This window comes from Gracilinanus agilis, chromosome 5 (genome assembly GCF_016433145.1).
Source record: "Gracilinanus agilis isolate LMUSP501 chromosome 5, AgileGrace, whole genome shotgun sequence".
Taxonomy (NCBI): Eukaryota; Metazoa; Chordata; class Mammalia; order Didelphimorphia; family Didelphidae; genus Gracilinanus; species Gracilinanus agilis.
Window position 1 is genome coordinate 295092583 of NC_058134.1, and position 21185 is coordinate 295113767.

General features: G+C 41.1%; 1 protein-coding gene across 1 annotated transcript in view; it reads left to right on the forward strand.

Annotated features, from left to right (window-relative positions):
• Window positions 1-1375, forward strand: part of COL2A1 (collagen type II alpha 1 chain) — an 88461-nt gene extending 87086 nt beyond the window's left edge. Inside the window, exons 54-55 of the mRNA XM_044679269.1 lie at window positions 49-291; window positions 1067-1375. Coding sequence (XP_044535204.1) covers window positions 49-291; window positions 1067-1213 — 390 coding nt within the window. The 3' untranslated portion in view covers window positions 1214-1375. The remainder of the gene's footprint in view (window positions 1-48; window positions 292-1066) is intronic.
• Window positions 1376-21185: the final 19810 nt, after the last annotated feature.

Below are 21185 nucleotides of genomic sequence, written 5' to 3' on the forward strand. Positions count from 1 at the left end.
AGAACCCTACAATTCCTCCCTACGTGACCCTGCTTTCTGTTTTAACAGTTCAGCTATGGAGATGACAACCTGGCCCCCAACACTGCCAACATCCAGATGACCTTCCTACGCCTGTTGTCCACTGAGGGTTCCCAGAACATCACCTACCACTGTAAGAACAGCATCGCCTACTTGGACGAGGCAGCTGGTAACCTCAAGAAGGCCTTGTTGATCCAGGGATCGAACGACGTTGAGATTCGGGCTGAGGGCAACAGCAGATTCACGTACAGTGTGCTGAAAGATGGCTGCACGGTGAGGGGATCCCCTGCCCATTAGAGATAGAAGTAAAAAGGCCTGTGGCTAAGCTTGGAGTAAGGAAGGGAAAAGACCTATAGACAAATTCTATCTATGGCCCAAAGTGCTTGACCAAGACATCAAGTATACCTCTGAGGAAATAACATATAGAAGAAAGGGGCCCTAGAAGGTTGGGGGAGATGACTGTATTCTTCTAGTTTTAATGCCTTTTACTTCTCTCAGAGGAGTTAAGGATTTATATATACTCACTATTTATGTATTCGTATATAAATACTGTTTAGGATCACTCTGAAGCTATTCCGTGTGTGTGTGTGTGTGTGTGTGTGTGTGTGTGTGTGTGTGTGTGTGTGACAAAAAGAGAGGGAGAGAGAGAGACAGACAGAGAGAGAGAGAGAAAAGAGAGAGAGAGACAGACAGAGACAGAGAGACAGACAGAGAGAGAGAGAGAGAGACAGAGAGAGACAGAGAGACAGAGAGAGACAGAGAGAGAGAATGTAGATAAGAGATAAATGAGCTCCCTGGAAATATGGTCTTAAGTGGGAAAGAAGGCTGGAGCATGGAGGTGGGAGAAAGGTCTCTTTCCCAAGGACAAGGAATTTAAATGTGGAAAGTTTTCAGCAAACAAGGAAAGAGGGATTGGAAAGTATGAAAACTTTTGATTCTAGATTTGGCCAGTGAGTGCCTGCCTGACAAGAGACCCTGCTAATAGAACCCTGTTCTTTGAGTAGTTAGCACACACTTATTAAACATTGTCTCTCCCCCTTTCTTCCAGAAACACACTGGTAAGTGGGGCAAGACAGTCATCGAGTACCGATCACAGAAGACCTCCCGTCTTCCCATCATTGACATTGCACCTATGGACATTGGGGGGGCTGATCAGGAATTTGGTGTGGACATCGGCCCTGTCTGCTTCTTGTAAAAACCCAAACCCAGAAACAATCCAACACAATATGTACCAAACCCGAAGGACCTGAGTACTTTGCAATCTCCAGTCACTCTAGGACTTCTGCACTGAATGGCTGACCCCAATGGATGCCCATTCGTCCACATGCTTACATTTTGGACATTTTCCCCCCCTCCTATTCCAAGAGGCCAGAACTGGGCAGACCTCAAAGTAAAACCTCGGTGATCTATTTATTTATTGTCTTCCTGTAAGACCTTTTGGTCGAGGCAGAGGCGGGAAACTAACTGGTGTGAGCTAAAGCCCCCCAAGTGGCTGCCCCCAGCCAAAGCATGAACCCTTCAGGTGCCGGGCAGATGCAGGAGTTGTGTGTCTCATACACAATGGTGCTATTCTGTGTCAAACACCTCTGTATTTTTTAAAACATCAATTGATATAAAAAAAACCTTGTTGGAAAGTACAAGTTGATCTGCGCTTTGTTCTTTTATGTTCCTTCAAGCCCTCTCTCTGGAGGGATGGCCAACAGTCTTTCTGACCTAAAGACCTGCCCCCTTCTTGTGTGGTAGGTTTTGCTTTTTCAACAAAGATGAAGGAAACTGAGGCCATGCCAGCCTCATTCTTCCCTTGTTTAAGCTACCTCACATTAAAACGAAGCCTGTTTCTTCTTGTCAACCTTGGAGCCAAATGGAACCCAGTAGCAGAAACACACATTCACTGGGATTTGGGGAAAGCCTGATTTTGAGGATGACAGTATGGAACCCCCAAATTCTGGGTTTTTCCTCCTGGGGAAGATTTAGTTGTAAAGGAGAGGCAGATGCAGCTTGCATGCTTTGGGGATGAGAACCATGTGTGGGCCACTGACCACTGGGTAGGAAACATCAGGGAAACTTCCCAGGGAAGGGCAAAGGTGCAGGCAAGAAAGAAACCAGTGGCAGTAGGTGCTTGAGATCCAAAAAAAGCTGTGTAAGACAGACTTGGGTTAGGGGTAGGAGTCCTTGCCTCTCCACTCCTGTTTTCCCAGCCAGCCTTGTGGATCAAACCCCATACTCTTTCCTTAGCTTTCCCATCCACCCCACCACCATCAGGTGCTCCTTGCTTTCCAATGACATTTTTTTTGGTTAACTAGAGAGTAAAAGTTGTCTGCCCTGGGGGTAGAGAGGGAGGCAAGGCAATCTCAAGAAGAGCCGGGACCAAGGACTCTGCACTATTTTGTAAAATAAATTTCTAAAGCTATTTGACAATGCCAATTTTAAGTGTCCTAGACTAGGGAGCCTCAAACACACCCACGTGACACCCTCTTCATGGATAGTTCTTGTCCTGTCTCTGCCCTTTCTTCCCTTCCCTCTCCCTCCCTACTCATCCCCTTTACAGTTAGGCCAATTTTCTTTCAAAAATAAAAACTAAAAAGACACCTTTGTTGGATTTGTTTGTGTATTAATTTCCACTCTATGATGTAATCTTTGTTGAATGTTTATCTTACCTGGGATATTCCATGACAAACCAAATAAGACAAATAAAAAATGTTCATTAAAAACCAATAACTAAATGGCTCTTATTTTCTGATAAATAACCCATTGCAACAAAGTCAAGTAAAGGGGAGGAGTGGCATGATCCCTACAAAAGCCAATTAAAAAAAACACAGTTGGGCCAGAAAAGTCCATATTGGACTAAACCAGACAAACAAATTAAAGAGTTAATGATCTTCCCTCCTATCATACTTCCAACAATTTTGTTACATCTATTTCAGAAGCAAGTTTATAGGATCAAAAGATCATGCATTTTACAGATGAGGAGTGACTAGAGTAGGTACTTGAACCCAAGTCCTCTGATTCCAACCCCAGAATTCTTCAATAACTTGTCATCCTCTCCACCTCAGTGGAAAAGGTGATTCATTTCAACAGCCTTCCCACACTAGCCTGGGGCCCCTTTGGTTGAACCATACCCACTCCTGTTCAATTCCTAGATATTTAAATGCAAGGAAGAACACCTGATAACTCTTCAATGAGAGAGTGAAGAAGGAAACAGAGGATGAAATGAACAATAAATCACTCACCAATAAACATTTGTTAAACTCCTGCCATGGGCCAGGCAGGATGCTAGGTGCTGGGGTAACAAAGAAGGGAAGATAGTCCTTGCTTTCAAGAAGCTCAGTCTAATAGAAGAGACAATATGCAAAGAGCTACATACCAACAAAACACAAACAGAATAAATTTGAAATAACCAATGCAGGGAAGGCACCAGAATTAAGAGGGATCAGGAAAGATTTCTCATAAAAGGTTGAATTTTAGCTGAGACCTGAAAGAAGTTAGAGAAGTCAGAAGGCAGAGGTGGGGAGTGAGAGCATTATGGTCATGTGGAACAGCCAGTGAAAATGTCAAAGAGAGAGTGCCTTATTGGAGGAACAACAAAGAGGGTAGTGCCATGGATTGCAGAGAATATGGAGGAGGGTAGTATAAGATGGAAGCAGACTGGAAAGGTTGGAAAGAAGGTTATGAAGGGTTTTTAATGCCAAACTTAAGATTTTATATTTGATCCTGGAGGTAATAGGGAGCCACTTGAGTTTATTGAATAGAGGGGGTAACATAGTAAGATTCAGGAAGATCACTTTTACAACTGAATGGAGAATGGGTTTGAGTGGAGAGAGCCTTGAGGAAAGAAGATGATGGTAAAGTCCAAGTCTGAGAAGATGAGGCTCCATTCTAAAGTGGTGTCAGTGTCAGAGGAGAGAAGTGAGATTATTGGAGAGATGTTGCACAAGATAGACCTTGGCCACAGATATGGGAGGAAATGGGGAATGTAAAAGTGAAATTTGGGAGATGCCATCTAAAAGTATATATATTTTCTATGGACACATGGAAATTATCAAACTACATTTCCCGTGGTCCAACGGGTTTCCGTTTTCGGTTCTTTGGGCGTGGGAACGCCTACGTCTCCACACTGAACAGTTTAAATCTCCTGGGTTAGGAGGGAGTGGCCTCTTGGCCAGCAGACTCGGGAAGAGACGGGAGACAATAATGGCGCGGGCGGCAGTTCTGAATTCTTACAAGTGCGTGGTCTAATGACTTTATCTATCAGCATGGCTTTAATTAAAATACTAATATATATATTTTGCTCAGCCTTTATTATTTTTTATCCCAATAGGAATGAGAGTAAAGAATCAAGGATGACATTTAAGTTGGATCTGTGATATTAACAAGGTGAGTACCGACTACAAAAATATGATCATAATCCATCTATATCTATCAACTATGATGCTGGGAGCCAAGAGACTTGAGTTCACATCCTAGCTGATACCTTACCTGTGTGACCATGGGCAAATCACTTAACCTATTTATGCTTCAGTTTTCTGATCCGTAAAACAAGGGGATTGGATTATATGGCTTTCGAAATCCCTTCTACCTCTAATTCTATGATCCTATGATTCCTTTTCCAACATGCTAGAGGCCTCCTAGACAAAAATCTTTGCCAAAGTTTCTTAGAGATTTCTAATCCTTCAAAAATCATACGAAAGTTATTTCCTAGTCTTCCCTAATGGAGGAGTTTTAACTCAGTTGGGACTTATACTAAGAAGAAGTCCTTTTGGATGCCAAAGTAGAGAAAAAAATTTTTTTAACTTCAAGAACATAAATTCTGAAGGCAAAGTCAAGTTGTGGAGTGATAGTGAGCATTTTTGCCTGGCTCACACAGCACACCTCCTTCCCAACAGAATGTACTATATTCCTCTTGATCACTTGCTGGAGTCTCTTTGCTAGTATTCTATTTAAGATTTTTGCATCTAGTGCTATGTTGAATAATAGAGGTGATAATGGGCATCCTTGTTTCACTTCTGATCTTATTGGGAAGGCTTGTAATTTGTCCCCATTGCATATGATGCTTGCTGATGGTTTTAGGCATATACTGTTTATTATTTTTAGGAAAGGTCCTTCTATTCCTATACTTTCCAGGGTTTTCAATAGGAATGGATGCTGTATTTTGTCAAAGGCTTTTTCAGCATCTATTGAGATAATCATGTGATTTTTGTTTGTTAGATTGTTGATATGGTCAATTATGTGGATGGTTTTCCTAATGTTGAACCATCCTTGCATTCCTGCTATAAATCCCACCTGATCATGGTGGATGATCCTCTTGATTACTTGCTGGAGTCTCTTTGCTAGTATTCTACTTAAGATTTTTGCATCTATGTTCATTAGGGAGATTGGTCTGTGGTTTTCTTTCTCTGTTTTTGATCTACCTGGCTTTGGAATCAGTATTTGTCATAAAAGGAATTTGGTAGGACTCCTTCTTTGCTTATTATATCAAATAATTTGTATAGTATTGGGATTAGTTGCTCTTTGAATGTCTGATAGAATTCACTTGTGAATCCATCAGACCTTGGCGATTTTTTCTTAGGGAGTTCTTTGATGGCTTCTTCAATTTCTTTTTCTGATATGGGATTATTTAGGTATTCTATTTCTTCTGCTGTTAATCTAGGCAATTTATATGCTGGTAAATATTCATCCGTATCACCTAGATTGCTATATTTATTACCATATAATTGGGCAAAATAGTTTTAATGATTGCCTTAATTTCCCCTTCATTAGAGGTGAGGTCTTCCTTTTCATCTTTGATGCCGTTAATTTGGTTTTCCTCTTTCCTTTTTTTTATTAGATTGACCAGTACTTTGTCTATTTCATCTGTTTTTTCAAAATATCAGCTTCTAGTCTTATTTATTAATTCAATACTTCTTTTACTTTCAATTTTATTAATTTCTCCCTTGATTTTTAGTATTTCTAATTTAGTTTTCATCTGAGGATTTTTATTTTGCTTGCTTTCTAGTTTTTTAAGTTGCATGCCCAATTCGTTAATCTCTGCCCTCCCTAATTTGTTAATATATGCACTCAAGGATATAAATTTCCCCCAAGTACTGTTATAAGGGGATTTTTAGGATGTAATAAGGGAATCTGCAGGATGTAATATGGGACTGAAGCTAGGAGTAATAGCTGGTAGGAATAGGGAATAAGGCAAGGCAAGGGACCCAAGGCTGGAGGTAATCAAGGGAATAGACTAGGTAGTAGGGAAATTAAGGCAATATAGTGGATGAGGAAGGCACAGTGATGAAGGTTGGTAATTGAGGTGGTAGGAGAAATAAGGGAATGTCTGAGTTTAGGAATATAAGTATTGAAGTTACACTTCTTCCCAAAATGGATACCCTCAGCTTCCCTCAAACTCCAGAGAGTATGTTATTCCTCTCTCTCTCTTCCTCCCTCTCTTATTAATCAACTAATGAAGTAACCAAAGGGTTTTGATTAAATACAAACGGGGTTTATTGTCTTCTAGGATAGATTGGCAGGATAAAGGAATACAAGGTAGCCCTAACAGCCGCTTAGAGAAAGCTTCAGGTGGAGGAAGGGAAGCAGGAATGTGAGAATGAGAAAGGACCTGCCTTAACTTAGCTCTCAGGTGGGTTTGTAATCAATGGGGTTAGGAAAGTTGGATACAATGATTCAATAAGGTAAATTTGTAACAAGGGTAAGCCCTATTTGACTAAACTATCACAGATTTGAACTAACTCTCAGATCTACTCCTTTCCAATCTTCTCAGACATTCAGGTAGGGAAAATGAAGGTGAGAATAAGGTAGGGTAATGAGATTCAAAGGAATTAGCTAAATTAACAAATCTCAAAAGAAAAGCTACAAAATATAGGCCAGGTTTCAATCTAAAGAAGGAGCTCAGATGGAGCCTGGTTTCTCTCCATGAGTTCCCAGGACCAACTGAACTTTTCCCAAGATTCTAAACTCCTTAACTGACAGAAGAACTCTGCAAAGTCAGTTATGCCCCCTATCTTCCCCACAGTACTGCTTGGCTGCATCCCACAGAGTTTGGTAGGATGTCTCATCATTGTCATTCTCTTCAATGAAATTGTTGATTGTTTCTATGATTTCTTCTTTGACTAACTGGTTTTGGAGAATCATATTATTTAATTTACAATTAGTTTTTTATTTGCCTGTCCAGGTGCTCTTACTAATTATTTTTATTGCATTATGATCTGAGAAGGTTACATTTATTATTTCTGCTCTTTTGCATTTGTTTGCAATGTTTCTATGCCCTATTACATGGTCAATCTTTGTGAATGTACCATGTACAGCTGAAAAGAAGGTGTATTCCTTTTTGTCCCTATTTATTCTTTTCCACATAGCTATTAAATCTAATTTTTCTAGGATTCATCCACCTCTCTTATCTCTTTCTTATTTATTTTTTGGTTTGATTTATCTAGATCTGAAAGAGGAATATTTAGATCTCCCACTAGTATGGTTTTGCTAGCTATTTCCTTCTTGAGCTCTGCCAGTTTCTCCTTTATGAATTTGGATGCTATGCCATTTGGTGCATACATATTGAGCAATGTTATTTCCTCATTGTTTATACCACCTTTTATCAGGATTTAATGACCTTCCCTGTCTTTTTGAATCATATCTATTTTTACTTTGGCTTTGTCAGAGATCATAATAGCCACTCCTGCCTTCTTTTTCTCATTTGATGCCCAAAAGATTTTGCTCAAGCCCTTAACCTTAAATTTGTGTATGTCTACCTGCCTCATATGTGTTTCTTGTAGACAACATATGGTAGGATTTTGGTTTCTAATCCACTCTTCCGTTTTATGGGCGAGTCCATCCCATTCACATTCAGAGTTATAATTATCAGTTGTGTGTTCTCCAACATTTTGGTATCCTCTCCTAGTTCTATTCCTTCTTCTTATCCTATTTCCTTTTAAACCAGTGGTTTGCTTTAAGCCAGTAACTCTTGTCCCCTCCTTTGATTTACTTCCCTTTCTACCCCCTCCCTTATTATTCCCCTCTTTTTATTTTTAAGGCCTAATGAATTCCCTCCCCCTTCTTCTCCCCTCCCTTTTTTGACCTTCCCACTCCTCTGCTCCCCTTGGTTTATTCCTTCTGACTTTCTCAGTAGGGTTAGATAGAGTTTTATATCCCAATGGATATAGCTACTCTTCCCTCTCAGGGTTAATTTCACTGAGAGTAAGGTCTAAATATTACCTCTTAATGCTCTCTTCCTCTCCTTCTTATAATAGTATTCATCACCCCCCCTTCCCATACCCTCTTTATGTATAATAGAATATCCTATTTTTCTTATTCATTCAATTTTCTCTTGGTGTCCTCTACTATTCACCCCAATCTTTCCCACCCCTATATCATCTTAGACAATTTAGTATTCCAACCTCTCCCTATGAATAATTCTTCTAATTACTATAATAGTGAATAGAGTTCACTACAGAGAATTATACATAACATTTCTCCATATAGGAATACAAATAATTAGATCTTATTGAAGCCCTTAAAGAGGCAAATTTAAAAAATAAGAGTTTTCTTTCTTTCCCTTCTGTTTCTTATTTACCTTTTCATGTTTCTCTTGATTTTTGTGGTTGGATATCAAATTTTCCATTTAGTCCTGGTCTTTTCTGTGCAAATATTTGGAAATCTTCTATCTTGTTGAATGCCCAAACTTTCCCTTGGAAGTATATAGTCAGTTTTGATGGGTAGGTGATCCTTGGTTGTAGACCCAGTTCTCTTGCCTTTCTGAATATCATATTCCAAGCCTTGCAGTCTCTTAGTGTGGAGGCTGCCAGGTCCTGTGTGATCTTGATTGGTGCTTCTTGATATCTGAATTGTCTTTCTGGCTTCTTGTAAAATTTTTTCTTTTACTTGGAATCTCTTGAATTTGGCTATTATATTCCTGGGGGTTGTCTTTTCAGGGTCTAGTATAGAGGGTGATCTATGGATCCTTTCAATGTCTATATTGCCCTCTTGTTGTGGAACTTCAGGGCAGTTTTGCTGAATAATTTCCTTTAGTATGGAGTCCAAATTTCTATTAATTTCTGCTTTTTCAATGATTCTCAAATTGTCTCTTCTAGACCTGTTTTCTTGGTCTGTCAATTTCTCACTGAGATATTTCATGTTTCCTTCTATTTTATCAGTCTTTTGACTTTGTTTTATTTGTTCTTGCCGTCTTGAGAGATCATTGGCTTCTACTTGCCCAATTCTTGTCTTTAGAGACTGGTTTTCTGCTATAATCTTTTGATTTTCCTTTCTGATTTGGTCTATCCTGTTTTCCAGTTGTTTGATTTTGGTCTCCAATTTGCTTATTAATTCTTTTGATTTGGGGGCATCTTTTTCTAATTGTCCAATTCTAGCCTTTAGAGACTGGTTTTCCTTTTCAACCTGGTCATTTCTGGTCTTCAGTTTACTTGCCTCACTTTCTAATTGTGAAATTCTGCCTTTTAAACTATTATTTTCTTGCCAGATCTCTTCCATCTTTCTCATCATCTCATATTTGAACTCTTCAATAGCTTGTGACCAGTTTTCATTGTTTTGGGAAGGTTTGGATATGATTATTTGTTTGTTCTCCTCTGCTGTTTGCACTGTTATCTGGATTTTCTCTGTGTAAAAGTTGTTGAGTGTTAAAGATTTTTTCTTGTTGATCTTTCTCTTTTGGGGTTCTTGTGGATGGCTTACCATTGTGGGCCATGTGCCCTCTCTGCTTTATCCTCAATGCCCAGGGTCTATCTGTGCTCTTTAGGCTCCTGAGGTCTCAGGTCTAGTTGTTCTCAGTGTCAAGCCTCCTGGTGGTCCCCTAGCTTGTTCCTCCACCTGAAGCTCCTTTAACAGTCTTAGGGTACTGCTTCCACAGTCATGCACCCCTCTGCACTGGGTCCCCACCCAAGGTCCGCACCTGTGCTCAGGGTCTGTGTTCAAAGTCTATGTGTTCTTTAGCCTCTTGGGGTCTTAAATCTTGCTGCTCTCAGGAGCAGAGCCTGGTGATGCCAGGTAGCTGCCAATGACTTAATGGGTGCCCCAAACTTGCTCTATTTCTTTTGCTCTGGCTTTGGCAATGTAGGTGGTGTGGAGGGGAGGGGGTTGCTCAGCTCACGATTTAGTGAGAGCTGTTTCACCCCTTTATAGCATGGAAATGCCCTGATTCCACATACCTTCAATGCTGCGCCCTGCTGTGGGGTCCCTTCATTCGTCTGGATTTGTTTTTATGTCTTCTTGAGAAGTCCTATATGCATGGGTTAGGAGAGGTCAAGCAGCTGCTTTTTACTCTGCCGCCATCTTAACCCAGAACCTCTACAGAATATACTATATTGAATTTGGATCATGAAAATTAAAAAACAACTTCTGAGTGATTTTTCTAGTCCCAGATAACTAAGAAGATAGCCAAAGAGGTCCGAGAACTCTGGGGTGGGCACCAAAAATTTACAGTCTCCCAGGTTCAGCTATGGAAATAGCAGAAGGATATTAAAAAAATATAAGCTCAGACCAGATAGCCCTTTCATTCAAGTGCAGCAGGCCCAACAGTAACATGAAATCCAAAGTCAAGAAGTAGGATAGAAGAATAAGCAAATAAAAAAAGTGAATAATTAAGAGCGCCTATGATGATAGAGAATCTCAAGACAAGACAGAGAAGCTCAACACAGAAGAAAACTACTTGAAAATCTTTACAAGTAAAACCTCAAAGAAAAATGTAGATTAGATACAAGCCTAAAAAGAACTCGTAGAAGAGTTTTTTTTTTTAAAAAGAGATTTTCTGTGTGACCCTGGGCAAGTCACTTGACCCCCATTGCCTACCCTTACCCCTCTTCTGCCTTGGAGCCAATACACAGTAATGACTCCAAGACGGAAAGTAAGGGTTTAAAATAAAAATAAAAATAAATAAATAAAAATAAATAAAAAAAGAGATTTTTAAAAAGACTAAAAATGATTTTAAAAATAAAATAAACATGGTAGAGGAGAAGTTGGAAAAGAGATGAGAATTATGCAGGAAAATGATGAAAAGAGAATAGCTTGGAAAAAGAAGTACAAAATTAATTGAAGAAAATAACTCTGAAAACTGAAATTGGCCAAATGGAATCTAATAACTCTATGAGAGATCAAGAAATAATAAAAACAAATTCACACAGGATTCTGGTAGGTTCCTGCCTTTGGCTAGGGAAAGCCATCCTATGCTTTTGGATCTCCAAATATGGAGTTATTGCACAGACTGAAGCTCAGTGTCACTCATAGTAATATTAACTGCACATGGTACTATATCCAGAGAAGTCCCCGTGACTCATTCCTGGGGACCTTTCTTATCAGTATAAATGGCTCATGCCACCCCCATCCTCTATGTCAGGGAACATCAAAATCTGGCTTGCTCAAGTCTCTCTAATAGGAACACATTAAACAAAGAAATGCTCTTTTTCATGCAATGGTGACCACAGAAAGAATTTATGTTGTAACTCTTAGTTTTGCCCTTGGCAAAGGGCTCCATTGGAAAGTTTAAAGGCTTCAAGTAGGTCCTTGTGATTGGATTTTCTTTCCAAGAATAATTCACATCATCCCACTAGATGGTGCTACAAGGCTTTAGTGGGGAAAATCAAATCCCCTGGATAGTAAAGCAGTAACTTGTTTGCAAAGGCACTTTTTGTTCAAGCCCATCTGGGGATGATTCACCGGTGATAAATTGTTTAGGACACAATAAATACTGGGCACCAAAACAGACATTTTCTTCACTACAGCAGCAAGAAGCATCATGCTATTTACAGACTCCTGGACAGAAAGAAGAGTGCATCTAGCTTGCATGGGTACCATTTTTATCTAAAAACTTGGTTCAATAACTCCTTAGAGGGAGCAGCTGGGTGGCTTGGTGGATAGAGAGCCAGGTCTAGGGACAGGAGGTCCTAGGTTCATCTCTGGCCTCAAACACCTTCTAGCCATCTGACCCTAGGCAAGCCATTTAACCCTCATTGCTTGGCACTTCACGCTCATCTGCCTTGGGACAGATACCCAGTATTGATTCTAAATGAAAAGTAAGGGTTAAAAAAAAACCCAAACAACTCTTAGAAAAAATTGCCTAGAGTCTACTCCTCATAAATCCATCTTCAGGTGGCATTGGCATGATTCTGTCTCTACTGCTTGGTTTCTCCAGGACTTTCCCCATTGTCCATGACACTATAAATTCTCACAGAGAAAGAATTGAATTTGGAATCAGAAAATCTGTGTGGAAACCTCAGCTCTACTACTTACCCTCTAGGTGAACTTGGACAAGGTGCCTGCAGCCTCACTTTTCTCTTCTGCAAAATGAGGGGGTTGGTCAGAAAGTCTTCAGGGTTCCTTCCAGTGATATGTTGAACCTTGATTTCTGCCCACAATTACCCCCCCACACACCACTTTCCTCTTCCCTACCCCCAAACCACAGATCACTGGCTCTTTGAGGAAATGTGAAAGGAAGTAGGGAAGAGCAGTTGATCAAGTTTACTATTCCAAATGGATTCTCAGGAAGCTCTGGAAATGGAGAAGGGAGGGAATAAGAGGGGCAGGGTTGACAGCAACCTTTAGCTTCAAGTTTCCAGCCCCAAGACGATCCCTCCCCAGCCTCAACACCCCCTAAGGACTTCAAGCCAGGGGGTATGGTATAGGACCCAGATGATCCTTTGCCCATTGTGGTCCTGAGGTTGGAGCCAACATCAGAGCAGGGACCAGCAGGACATCCACTGCCCAGCTCCATCTGCTTCCTCACTTTGCATCTGCTGCTTTATCTGGCTTCAGCTAGCTATGGAACAAGATATTTCTTGGTGTCCCCAAACCTTTGTGTCCCCAAACACTTTCCTGCCTCCTTTGATTTATTGTTCCCCCCTTTGGACTGTAAGCTTATCGAAGGCAGAGATTATTTTTCTTTTTATCAATTGTTTCCCCAGCACCCAGCACGGTGCCTGGCAGGAGGTGCTTAATAAATATGGGATAGAAGGTCTTGGATTGCTTACAGTTCCAGCCTAGCCCCAACCTCAGACCAGCCATTGGCTCTTGGAGTGTCTGTATCCCTCTGGCTTCCTAGGAGATGGGGGAAGGAGCCAAGGAAAGAGAAAGGAAGTGTAGGTCAAGGTTGGGCATACTGGGAGTAGTCAAGTTGTGAGGCACAAATGAGATAATGAATGTAAAAGCAGTTCGCAAACCTTGAAGCCCTATATAAGTGCCAGTTATTATTATTAGCCTGAAGTCACCTGGCCTCTAGTTTGGGGATGATTCCCTCCCCCCAGCCTTCTACTGCACTCCTGCTGCTGAGCTCCAATGATGTTTATGAAGCAGTACAAGGGTGTGCTAGTAAATATTTAACCCCTGGGTTCCTTGGATAGGATGGGGGGAGACACTTTAAAGTTTATCGGCATTATCAACACTTTCTTAAGTCTGGGCAATCAACAAAACAATAAAACAAACCTTCCTCAGTGGTGATTGCCAGTAAGATAAGAGCTAGCTTAGCATAGAGCCGGACTAGGAGACAAACTAATGGTTAGCTCACTGCTCATGACTTCCTCTCTACTTCTTCTGTCCCAGCTTGTGTTACCTCCATCTGTTCTAGCAGAGGGTCCCCTAGCAAGAGTACCCGATATTCTGGGGTACTAATAAAGGCAAGGAAGATAGATTCTGTTGGGAGGCAGGGTAGGGCTAGATTTATTTATTTAGAGGGAGAAGAAACCTTCAAAAGGGGATCTGGAGGCAGAGGACTGGTAGTACAATCAGTTCTCCTCTTTCTGTCTGTGAGACCTTGGGCAGGGTACTTCCTTAATCTTTTTTGTTCTTACTTTCTTCACCCATAAAACTAGGGCCAGTAGCGAAGGATGTCAGGCTACAGGGGACTTTGGATCCCATTTAGCCAACCGCCTCATTTTACAGATGATGGAACTGAGGTCAGGAGAGATTAAAATAATTTACTCAAGGTCACAAGCAGTCACAGTAGCAGGGATTCAAAGCCAACTCCTTGGACAGAGGCCAGTATTTGTACTTCACAGTAAATACCTTTAAACAAGTTAATGCCTTTAAAGAATTTACTTGCAAGGCAGGCAGCAATTGGGCTTGCTATCTCTTTCAGTTGTACTTTGTACAAAATATATGATCAAAGTGGAATTGCAATGCAGCAGGAGAAATTGAGACTGGACTAAGAAAAAGCTCTTTCTAGGAGAGTTATCCTCTCTACCCTTGAAGCATTCTCCTTGGGCACATTTGGGAATTAGATAATAAATAGTTTGGACTAAATAAAGGATTTGCCTAGACAGCACAGACAAAGGCTAGAGTATCTACGACTTCTTCCTTTTGCAGTGTATACTTTCTATATAAACTCTATTTTGCACAGAATATATCATATTCTCTTCTATTTTGCAGAGGGTGATAAGGCTCTGACCTCCTGTAAGATTCTCTCAAAAATGTAGCCAAAATCAGAAGGGAAATAACAAGTTGGGAAAAAATCTTTATAACAAAAAACTCTGACAGGGTCAGATATACAAGGAGTTAAAGCAATTGTATAAAAAATCAAGCCATTCCCCAATTGATAAATGGGCAAGAGACATGAATAGGCAATTTTCAGATAAAGAAACCAAAAGTATCAATAAGCACTTGAAAAAGTGTTCTAAATCTCTAATATTAGAGAAATGCTAATCAAAACAACTCTGCGGTATCACCTCACACCTAGCAGATTGACTAAAATGAAAGAAGGGGAGAGTAATGAATGTTGGAGGGGATGTGGCAAAATTGGGACATTAACGCATTGCTGGTGGAGCTGTGAACTGATCCAACCATCCTGGCTGGCAATTTGGAACTATGCTCAAAGGGTTAGAAAAGAATGCCTGCCCTTTGATCCAGCCATACCATGGTTGGGTTTGTACCCCAAACAGATCATAGATAAACAGACTTGTACGAAAATATTTATAGCTGTGCTTTTTGTGGTGGCAAAAAACTGGAAAAGGAGGGTATGTCCTTCAATTGGGGAATGGCTGGACAAATTGTGGTATATGCTGGTGATGGAATACTATTGCGCTCAAAGGAATAACAAACTGGAGGAATTCCATGTGAACTGGAAAGACCTCCAGGAATTGATGCAGAGTGAAAGGAGCAGAACCAGGAGAATATTGTACACAGAGACTGATATACTATGGTAAAATAGAATGTAATGGACCTCTGTACCAGCAGCAATACAATGACCCAGGACAGCTCTGAGGGATTTATGGAAAAGATGCTACCCACATTCAGAGGAAGGACTGCAGGAGAGGAAACACAGAAGAAAAGCAACTGCTTGAACACATGGGTTGAGGCGGACATGATTGGGGATGTAGACTCGAAGCTACCACACCAATGCAATTACCAACAATTTGGAAATAGGTCTTGATCAAGGACACATGATAAAACCAGTGGAAATGCGCATTGGCCATGGGGGGGGGAGTGCGGAGGGTGAAGGGGAAAGTAGGAGCATGAATCATGTAACCATGTTAACTTTTCTAAAAAATAAATGTTAATAAATGTTAAAAAAAAAAAAAAAGATTAGCGTGCTAAGATTAACAAAGACTACTTTGGCTTTCACAGAAGCAGCAGCAGCTGGGTGGTGCCATGGATAGAGCTCTGGGCCTGGAGTCAGGAAGGCTTGAGTTCAAATCTGTAGGCAAGTCATTGAAACTGTTTCCCTCAGTTTCCTCATCTGTAAAATGTGAATAATAACAGCTATCTATTTTGTAGGGTTGTTGTGAAAACCAAATGGGATAATATTTGTAAAATGACTATGATTAGTACATAATAGGTGATAATGGAAGTGCTTATTCCCTTTCCCTCTTCTGCTAAGTTGTGAACTCCCTTTGTTCTTTGGCCCCTTGTAAGACCACATTTGGAGATAAATGACTTGTTCATAGCCAATGGAACTGGCATTTACAAGATCTGGAGAGAGTAGGACAGACTCTAGTTCCCTGAAAGGAAGCACGTGTATCAGGTAAGAGAAGAACTATAGGCCCTTGGAAATATCAGTGGGCAGAGGAGCTGGCAGAGTTCCTTGGTCAAATCTGGAACTGCAGAGTTCTTAACCAGCTACAATGGAGTTGAAGCGGAAGAATTAAGTCAGTAAGATTTCTTTAAGTGCCTACTACCTACCAGTATTATGCTCTATGTACCAATATTCAATAGGGGGAAAGACTTCCTGAAGAAGGTGGGATTTTTGTCTGAAGGGAGTCAGAAGGGGAAATGAGAAAGGGGAGAATCCCTAACACGAGGAACAATCAGTGAAAATGCAAGGAGGCAAGAGATGGAGTAGATTGTTTATGAGGAACAGAAGGGGCCCGAGTCATTGAATTATAGAATATGTGGAGGGGAGGGAGGTGTAAGAAGATTGATGATGTAGGAAGGGGCCAGGTTAGGAAGGACTTTACAAGCCAAAGAGGACACAAAGAACCACTGAAGTTTATTGAATATGGAGAGGGGTGGTGACATGGTTAGACTTCCTCTTTAGGAAGAACAATTTCACTGCCAAGTGAAGGATGGACAGGAGTGGTGATACTTGAGGCAGGGTCACCAACCAGGAGGCTAATGCAATAGTCTAGGCTTGAGGCAATGAGGCATCAGGGTGGTGGGAGTGATAGAGGAACTCCAAATCAAGAGGAGCACTTCCTAGGCCAGACCTCTTGGACTCAGAGGAAGAGTTCCTTGGCAATGCTGAGTTTCTAGACTGAGCCTCCAAAGGATACGGTGGGACTTTCTGAATAATGCCTATTTCCTGGGAAAGAAATCTTTGAATAAATCAAGAGCTTTCCCCTTCTCTAGCTCCACATAAATAGGTATCATATCTTGATTATACTAATATCTACCCCCCCCAGCACTAAACACAACGCTTTGCCCTTAGCAGGTCCTGAACGAATAAATGAAAGAAATAAAGCATTTATTAAGTGCTTTCTACATGCTAGGCATTGTGCAAATCACTGGGGATATGAATATAAAAATGAGATAGTCTCTGCCATCAATTAACTTAGATGGTTATTAAATAAAAAAGAAGTTAAAAATGCTTCTGTTCCATTTGAGAAAAAAGTACGAACTAATGAAAATGCTATGGTGTTTGGTGTCAGAGGATATTAGTTCAAATTCTTCTTTTGTGACCAGATTTTTGTATGTGTGTGAATTTAGGCAAATATTCGATCCTCAGTTTCCTTGTCTAGAAAATTAAAGGGGTTGGATAGGTGATTTCTAAGGTGCTCTCTGGCTTTAAATCCTTTGATCTTATACCATTTAGGCCATAGCCAGTCATAAGTATAGTCCTATTTGACTAATAATATAAAGGACATTTTCCTAGACAGAATTTGTTTCTCATTATTAGAACCAGAAGAGACTTAATGGGACGAATTATTCGCATGACATGTCTCGGAGGTTATTTGTGAGTCCACACTATGATGATATCACCAGGTGAGTGATCTTCAGCGTGTTGGGAGTTTAAAAAATGTTTCAAATCTCTGAGGTATGTGAGTATGGGGCAGCAAAGATATAGGGGAGAGGCGTGGAGAGAGAAGCAGGTAGTATAGACGAGACTACGGTGTCCTGGAAATCCAGAATCCATAAGAGTCGTGAGAAGGGGTATTAAGATTCTTGTGCACACGTAGTTTCCAAGACTTCAGGGCCCATTAATTGCTCCACTAAGAGAAAGTAGCCCTCCTTCAGCTGTTGTGATGAGAGAGAAGAGAAAGAATTAAACAAAGCAACTCCTGGTGAGTGATTTGACTGTCGCTCTGTTACTGCCTTGTTAGCCAGACCAGCCAGCAAGATATTCATTAGAGAGTTGACTGGTGCGCCCTGGGGATATTTGGAAGAAGCAGTCATTTCGTAGGATGAAGAGAACATTTAATTCATTATTTTTTGACCTGCATGATTGGAAGCATGGTGGTGGCCTCTATACAAGTAGGTGCATTACAGAAATGAGTTGGGTGGGGGTGCAGGAGAAGATGAGTCCTGTTTGGGGGATGTGGAATTTGAGATGTCCAAGGAATGTCTAGTTCTAAAATGTCCAATAAAGAGAAGTAGGACTGGAGTGCAGGAGAGATTAGGGCTCGGTAAATGGGAGTCCTCTTCATGGCCATGGTAGGCGAAATGGTACTCCATTCTGCAAGAAGGGAACGTCTCCAATCTAGAGGCTCCTATTTAGAAAATATCAATTCTCTTCCTTGACTTTAGGGAAGATCAATCTCTGAGTAGAGAGGTTGTTTCAGGTTATTTGGGGAGTACAAGATGCTGGGTTGTTGGACCATGGATAGGGTCGTTTTCTTGGAGTCAGGAAAATCTGGGTCTGAATCTTGTAGCATAGTCATATCTGTGGGTCCCTGAGAAAGCCACTCTCTGAACCTCTTGTCTCCTTTGCTATAAGATAAGGGCGATGGACCTGATGGCTTCGAATAGCCTCTCCAGCTCTTAATCTAGGATACTACGTTTTTGCAAATGGCAACAACACAAGCAACATCACTAATGATCACAGATAGGGGTCTGTAGATATCCAAGCAAGGAAATCCACTGTTGTCACCTGTGGGTTTGGAAGTTCTTCTCTTCTCATTCTCTCTTGTTGTAATTCTGACTCCACACATTAGGAGAGAAAAAAAAAATTGTTCACTCATCTCTGTAAGATGATTCTTAGAGACCTGAGGATCTGCTTTCAGGAAACTCTACTTTTTTCCCCTTAAAGTGAAATCTGTTCTTCAGGTTATCTTGTTTGCTTAACACAGTGAACCTCTGGACTTGGCTATATTTTGGGAGGAAGGGGAAGAGATACCCAAAGTTTACACATTCTCCAGCAGAATGGTCTCACTCATAACTACCTTCACCCTCACAGAAACCAAAGGGAGACATTCCAGAATCACTTTCTTCCCCCTAGGGGTACTTTTTAAAGAGCCTGGACATCTGCCAAAATGGCTTAGGGTGGTAGCCTCTATCAGGGAGGTGGTTTTAATTGGACCCCACATTCCTAAGGAGAGGGCTGATCATTTCTCACCTTTGCCTTATTCCAGGTTTGCTTCATCAACACAGTTACGAAGTAGTTATCTTACTATAGACATGAGCTCACTGGTGCTCAGGGGTGGGCTAGGGCAGAGACAGGCCAACTGAAGTAACTCTTCCCCCCTTGCTCCCAACCTTCTCCATTTATATTTTATTTATACATTATGTCCATGGAGCTGGGTGTTTTGAAAGAACCTCTCATCTTGAGAGGCAACAAGAACTTCAGGAATCACAAGGGGCACAATAAACTATGTACTATCACCCCCAAACCCCTACCCCTACCCAGTTCTACCCAAGGATTTTCTCTTCCCCATCTCTCTTCTTTTTTTTTTTTCAAATTAAGGCTCATGTAACATGGAAAAGCAGAGGGCACCGTTTGGAGAAGGGAATACTGAGTCTCAGGGTGATTAAATTACTTGCCCAAAGTTATAAAGGAAAACAGAACTGGAAAAGGGACTAGGGAAGGGAAAGTTAAGTTGGCTGTACAAGAGGAAACTTTTTTTTAACCCTTACCTTCTATCCTAGTAACACTGAGACAGAAGGGCAAGGGCTAGGTAAACAGGGTTAAGTGACTTGCCCAGGGTCACACAGCTAGGAAGTGTTTGAAACTGGATTTGAATCTAGTATTCTTTTCCCACAATAATCTGGAAAATGTAACAGACTGAATTATGACTAGAAAAGCCAAGAATAAGTCATAGTGACTGATTTTTTTCTAGCCCAGGGAGATAGGCAAGGAGTTCTGCAGGCACCATTGTAAGAGGGAAATAGGTTTGAAGCATTTTGGAAGCTTAGAAAGACAGGCAGGAGCTGAAATTCCAACTGGAACACAGTGAACTCTCTAAAAAGGTAGTTGGGAGTTTTGAAAGAGTTGGGGAAAGCCACTGATCTGAGAGACCTGTGGATTTAGGTGTCTTTAAGCAACACCTGAGACCTTACAACTAACAGAATCAAGGAGTAGAGGCTGAGATTTCTGACTTGCTTGGTGGACAAGCAAAGTCAATTTCCCTGTTTTCCTCTGAAAAGTTATTCAGCTGGTTCCTGTACTCTTGGAGTATACTTGGACTACGTCGGATCAAGACCATCAGATCACATCCCTTGTGTCTCAGCTGCCTGTTTACAGTAGTGTAGGGATTTCCCAGATCTTCAACTTTTAACCCAGAGTTTGAGCCTTAGTGTTTTAGGTTAAGTGTGACCTCTCCATCATTTCTAACCCTATAGTCTATATTAAACCTGTCTTTATAAATCTTTTGTCCCTGTCCATGTGTTAGTTTGACAGACTCCCAGGCTAGGTGGATCTGTGGTGGCAGTTGGTATCAACTGCCAATCCATAATCTCCCATTCCTTGTTCTTTGGAGGGGTTTGTGTTTCCCCAGTTTGTTAGTCCAGTCTGTTATCCCTGTCCAGTCAGTCCTCCTTCTCCCCTTTCTCTAAACCTAGTAATATTTAAATTACCCATAAAAGTTTCCCCATAAGACTATGGACAGGTTTATGTACTATCAATTTGAATTCTGGACACCACAAGTTTACCCCTGCCCTTTGAGAAACCCCAGGACCAGGCACACTTATTTTGGGCTGAACTATAGATCTTAAAGTGTTTGGGGCTCCTAGTTTGGGTGAGATTAGTGGGCATAGTCAAATGCTGAGGGCCGTTATTATTTTAGAAGCTTCTCCCATTGTGGTAAAGTCCTCTCTCAGGAAGTGTTATAGGGTAATGGGGGCACGGTCCTCCTCTGATGGTATGAGGAGCTGAAAGTGAGTGAGTGTGGAAATCCCTAGGTGTAGCACGAAGTTGTGGAGGTGAACACTAAGGACCCCACAGGAATATTTGTGAAGAAACTAGTAACACCCAGCTTCAATATAACAGTGTCCCAGGATAAGTGGTTGAGTGAAGAGGCCGTGGTCTAGATCACACAGCTCTTAGGACCGCTTATCCTGGCCCCCAAAATGTGGATAAATGCTGGTTTAGTTAGAGGGCCAGAGGCCGGAGGTGAATGGAGCAAACTTCATTCACCGAGTCTCATAAAAGAATTTTCTTCTGTGGAGAATTTTCTTCTGTGGCTGCGACTTACCTTCGGTTGGAATAATCCCTCCTTCTTCAACTATCCAAGGATATGACTGTTAATCCTTAAGGCAGAGAATGACATTCGCCTAAGTGAGTTTAAGATTTAATGGTCACAAACTTA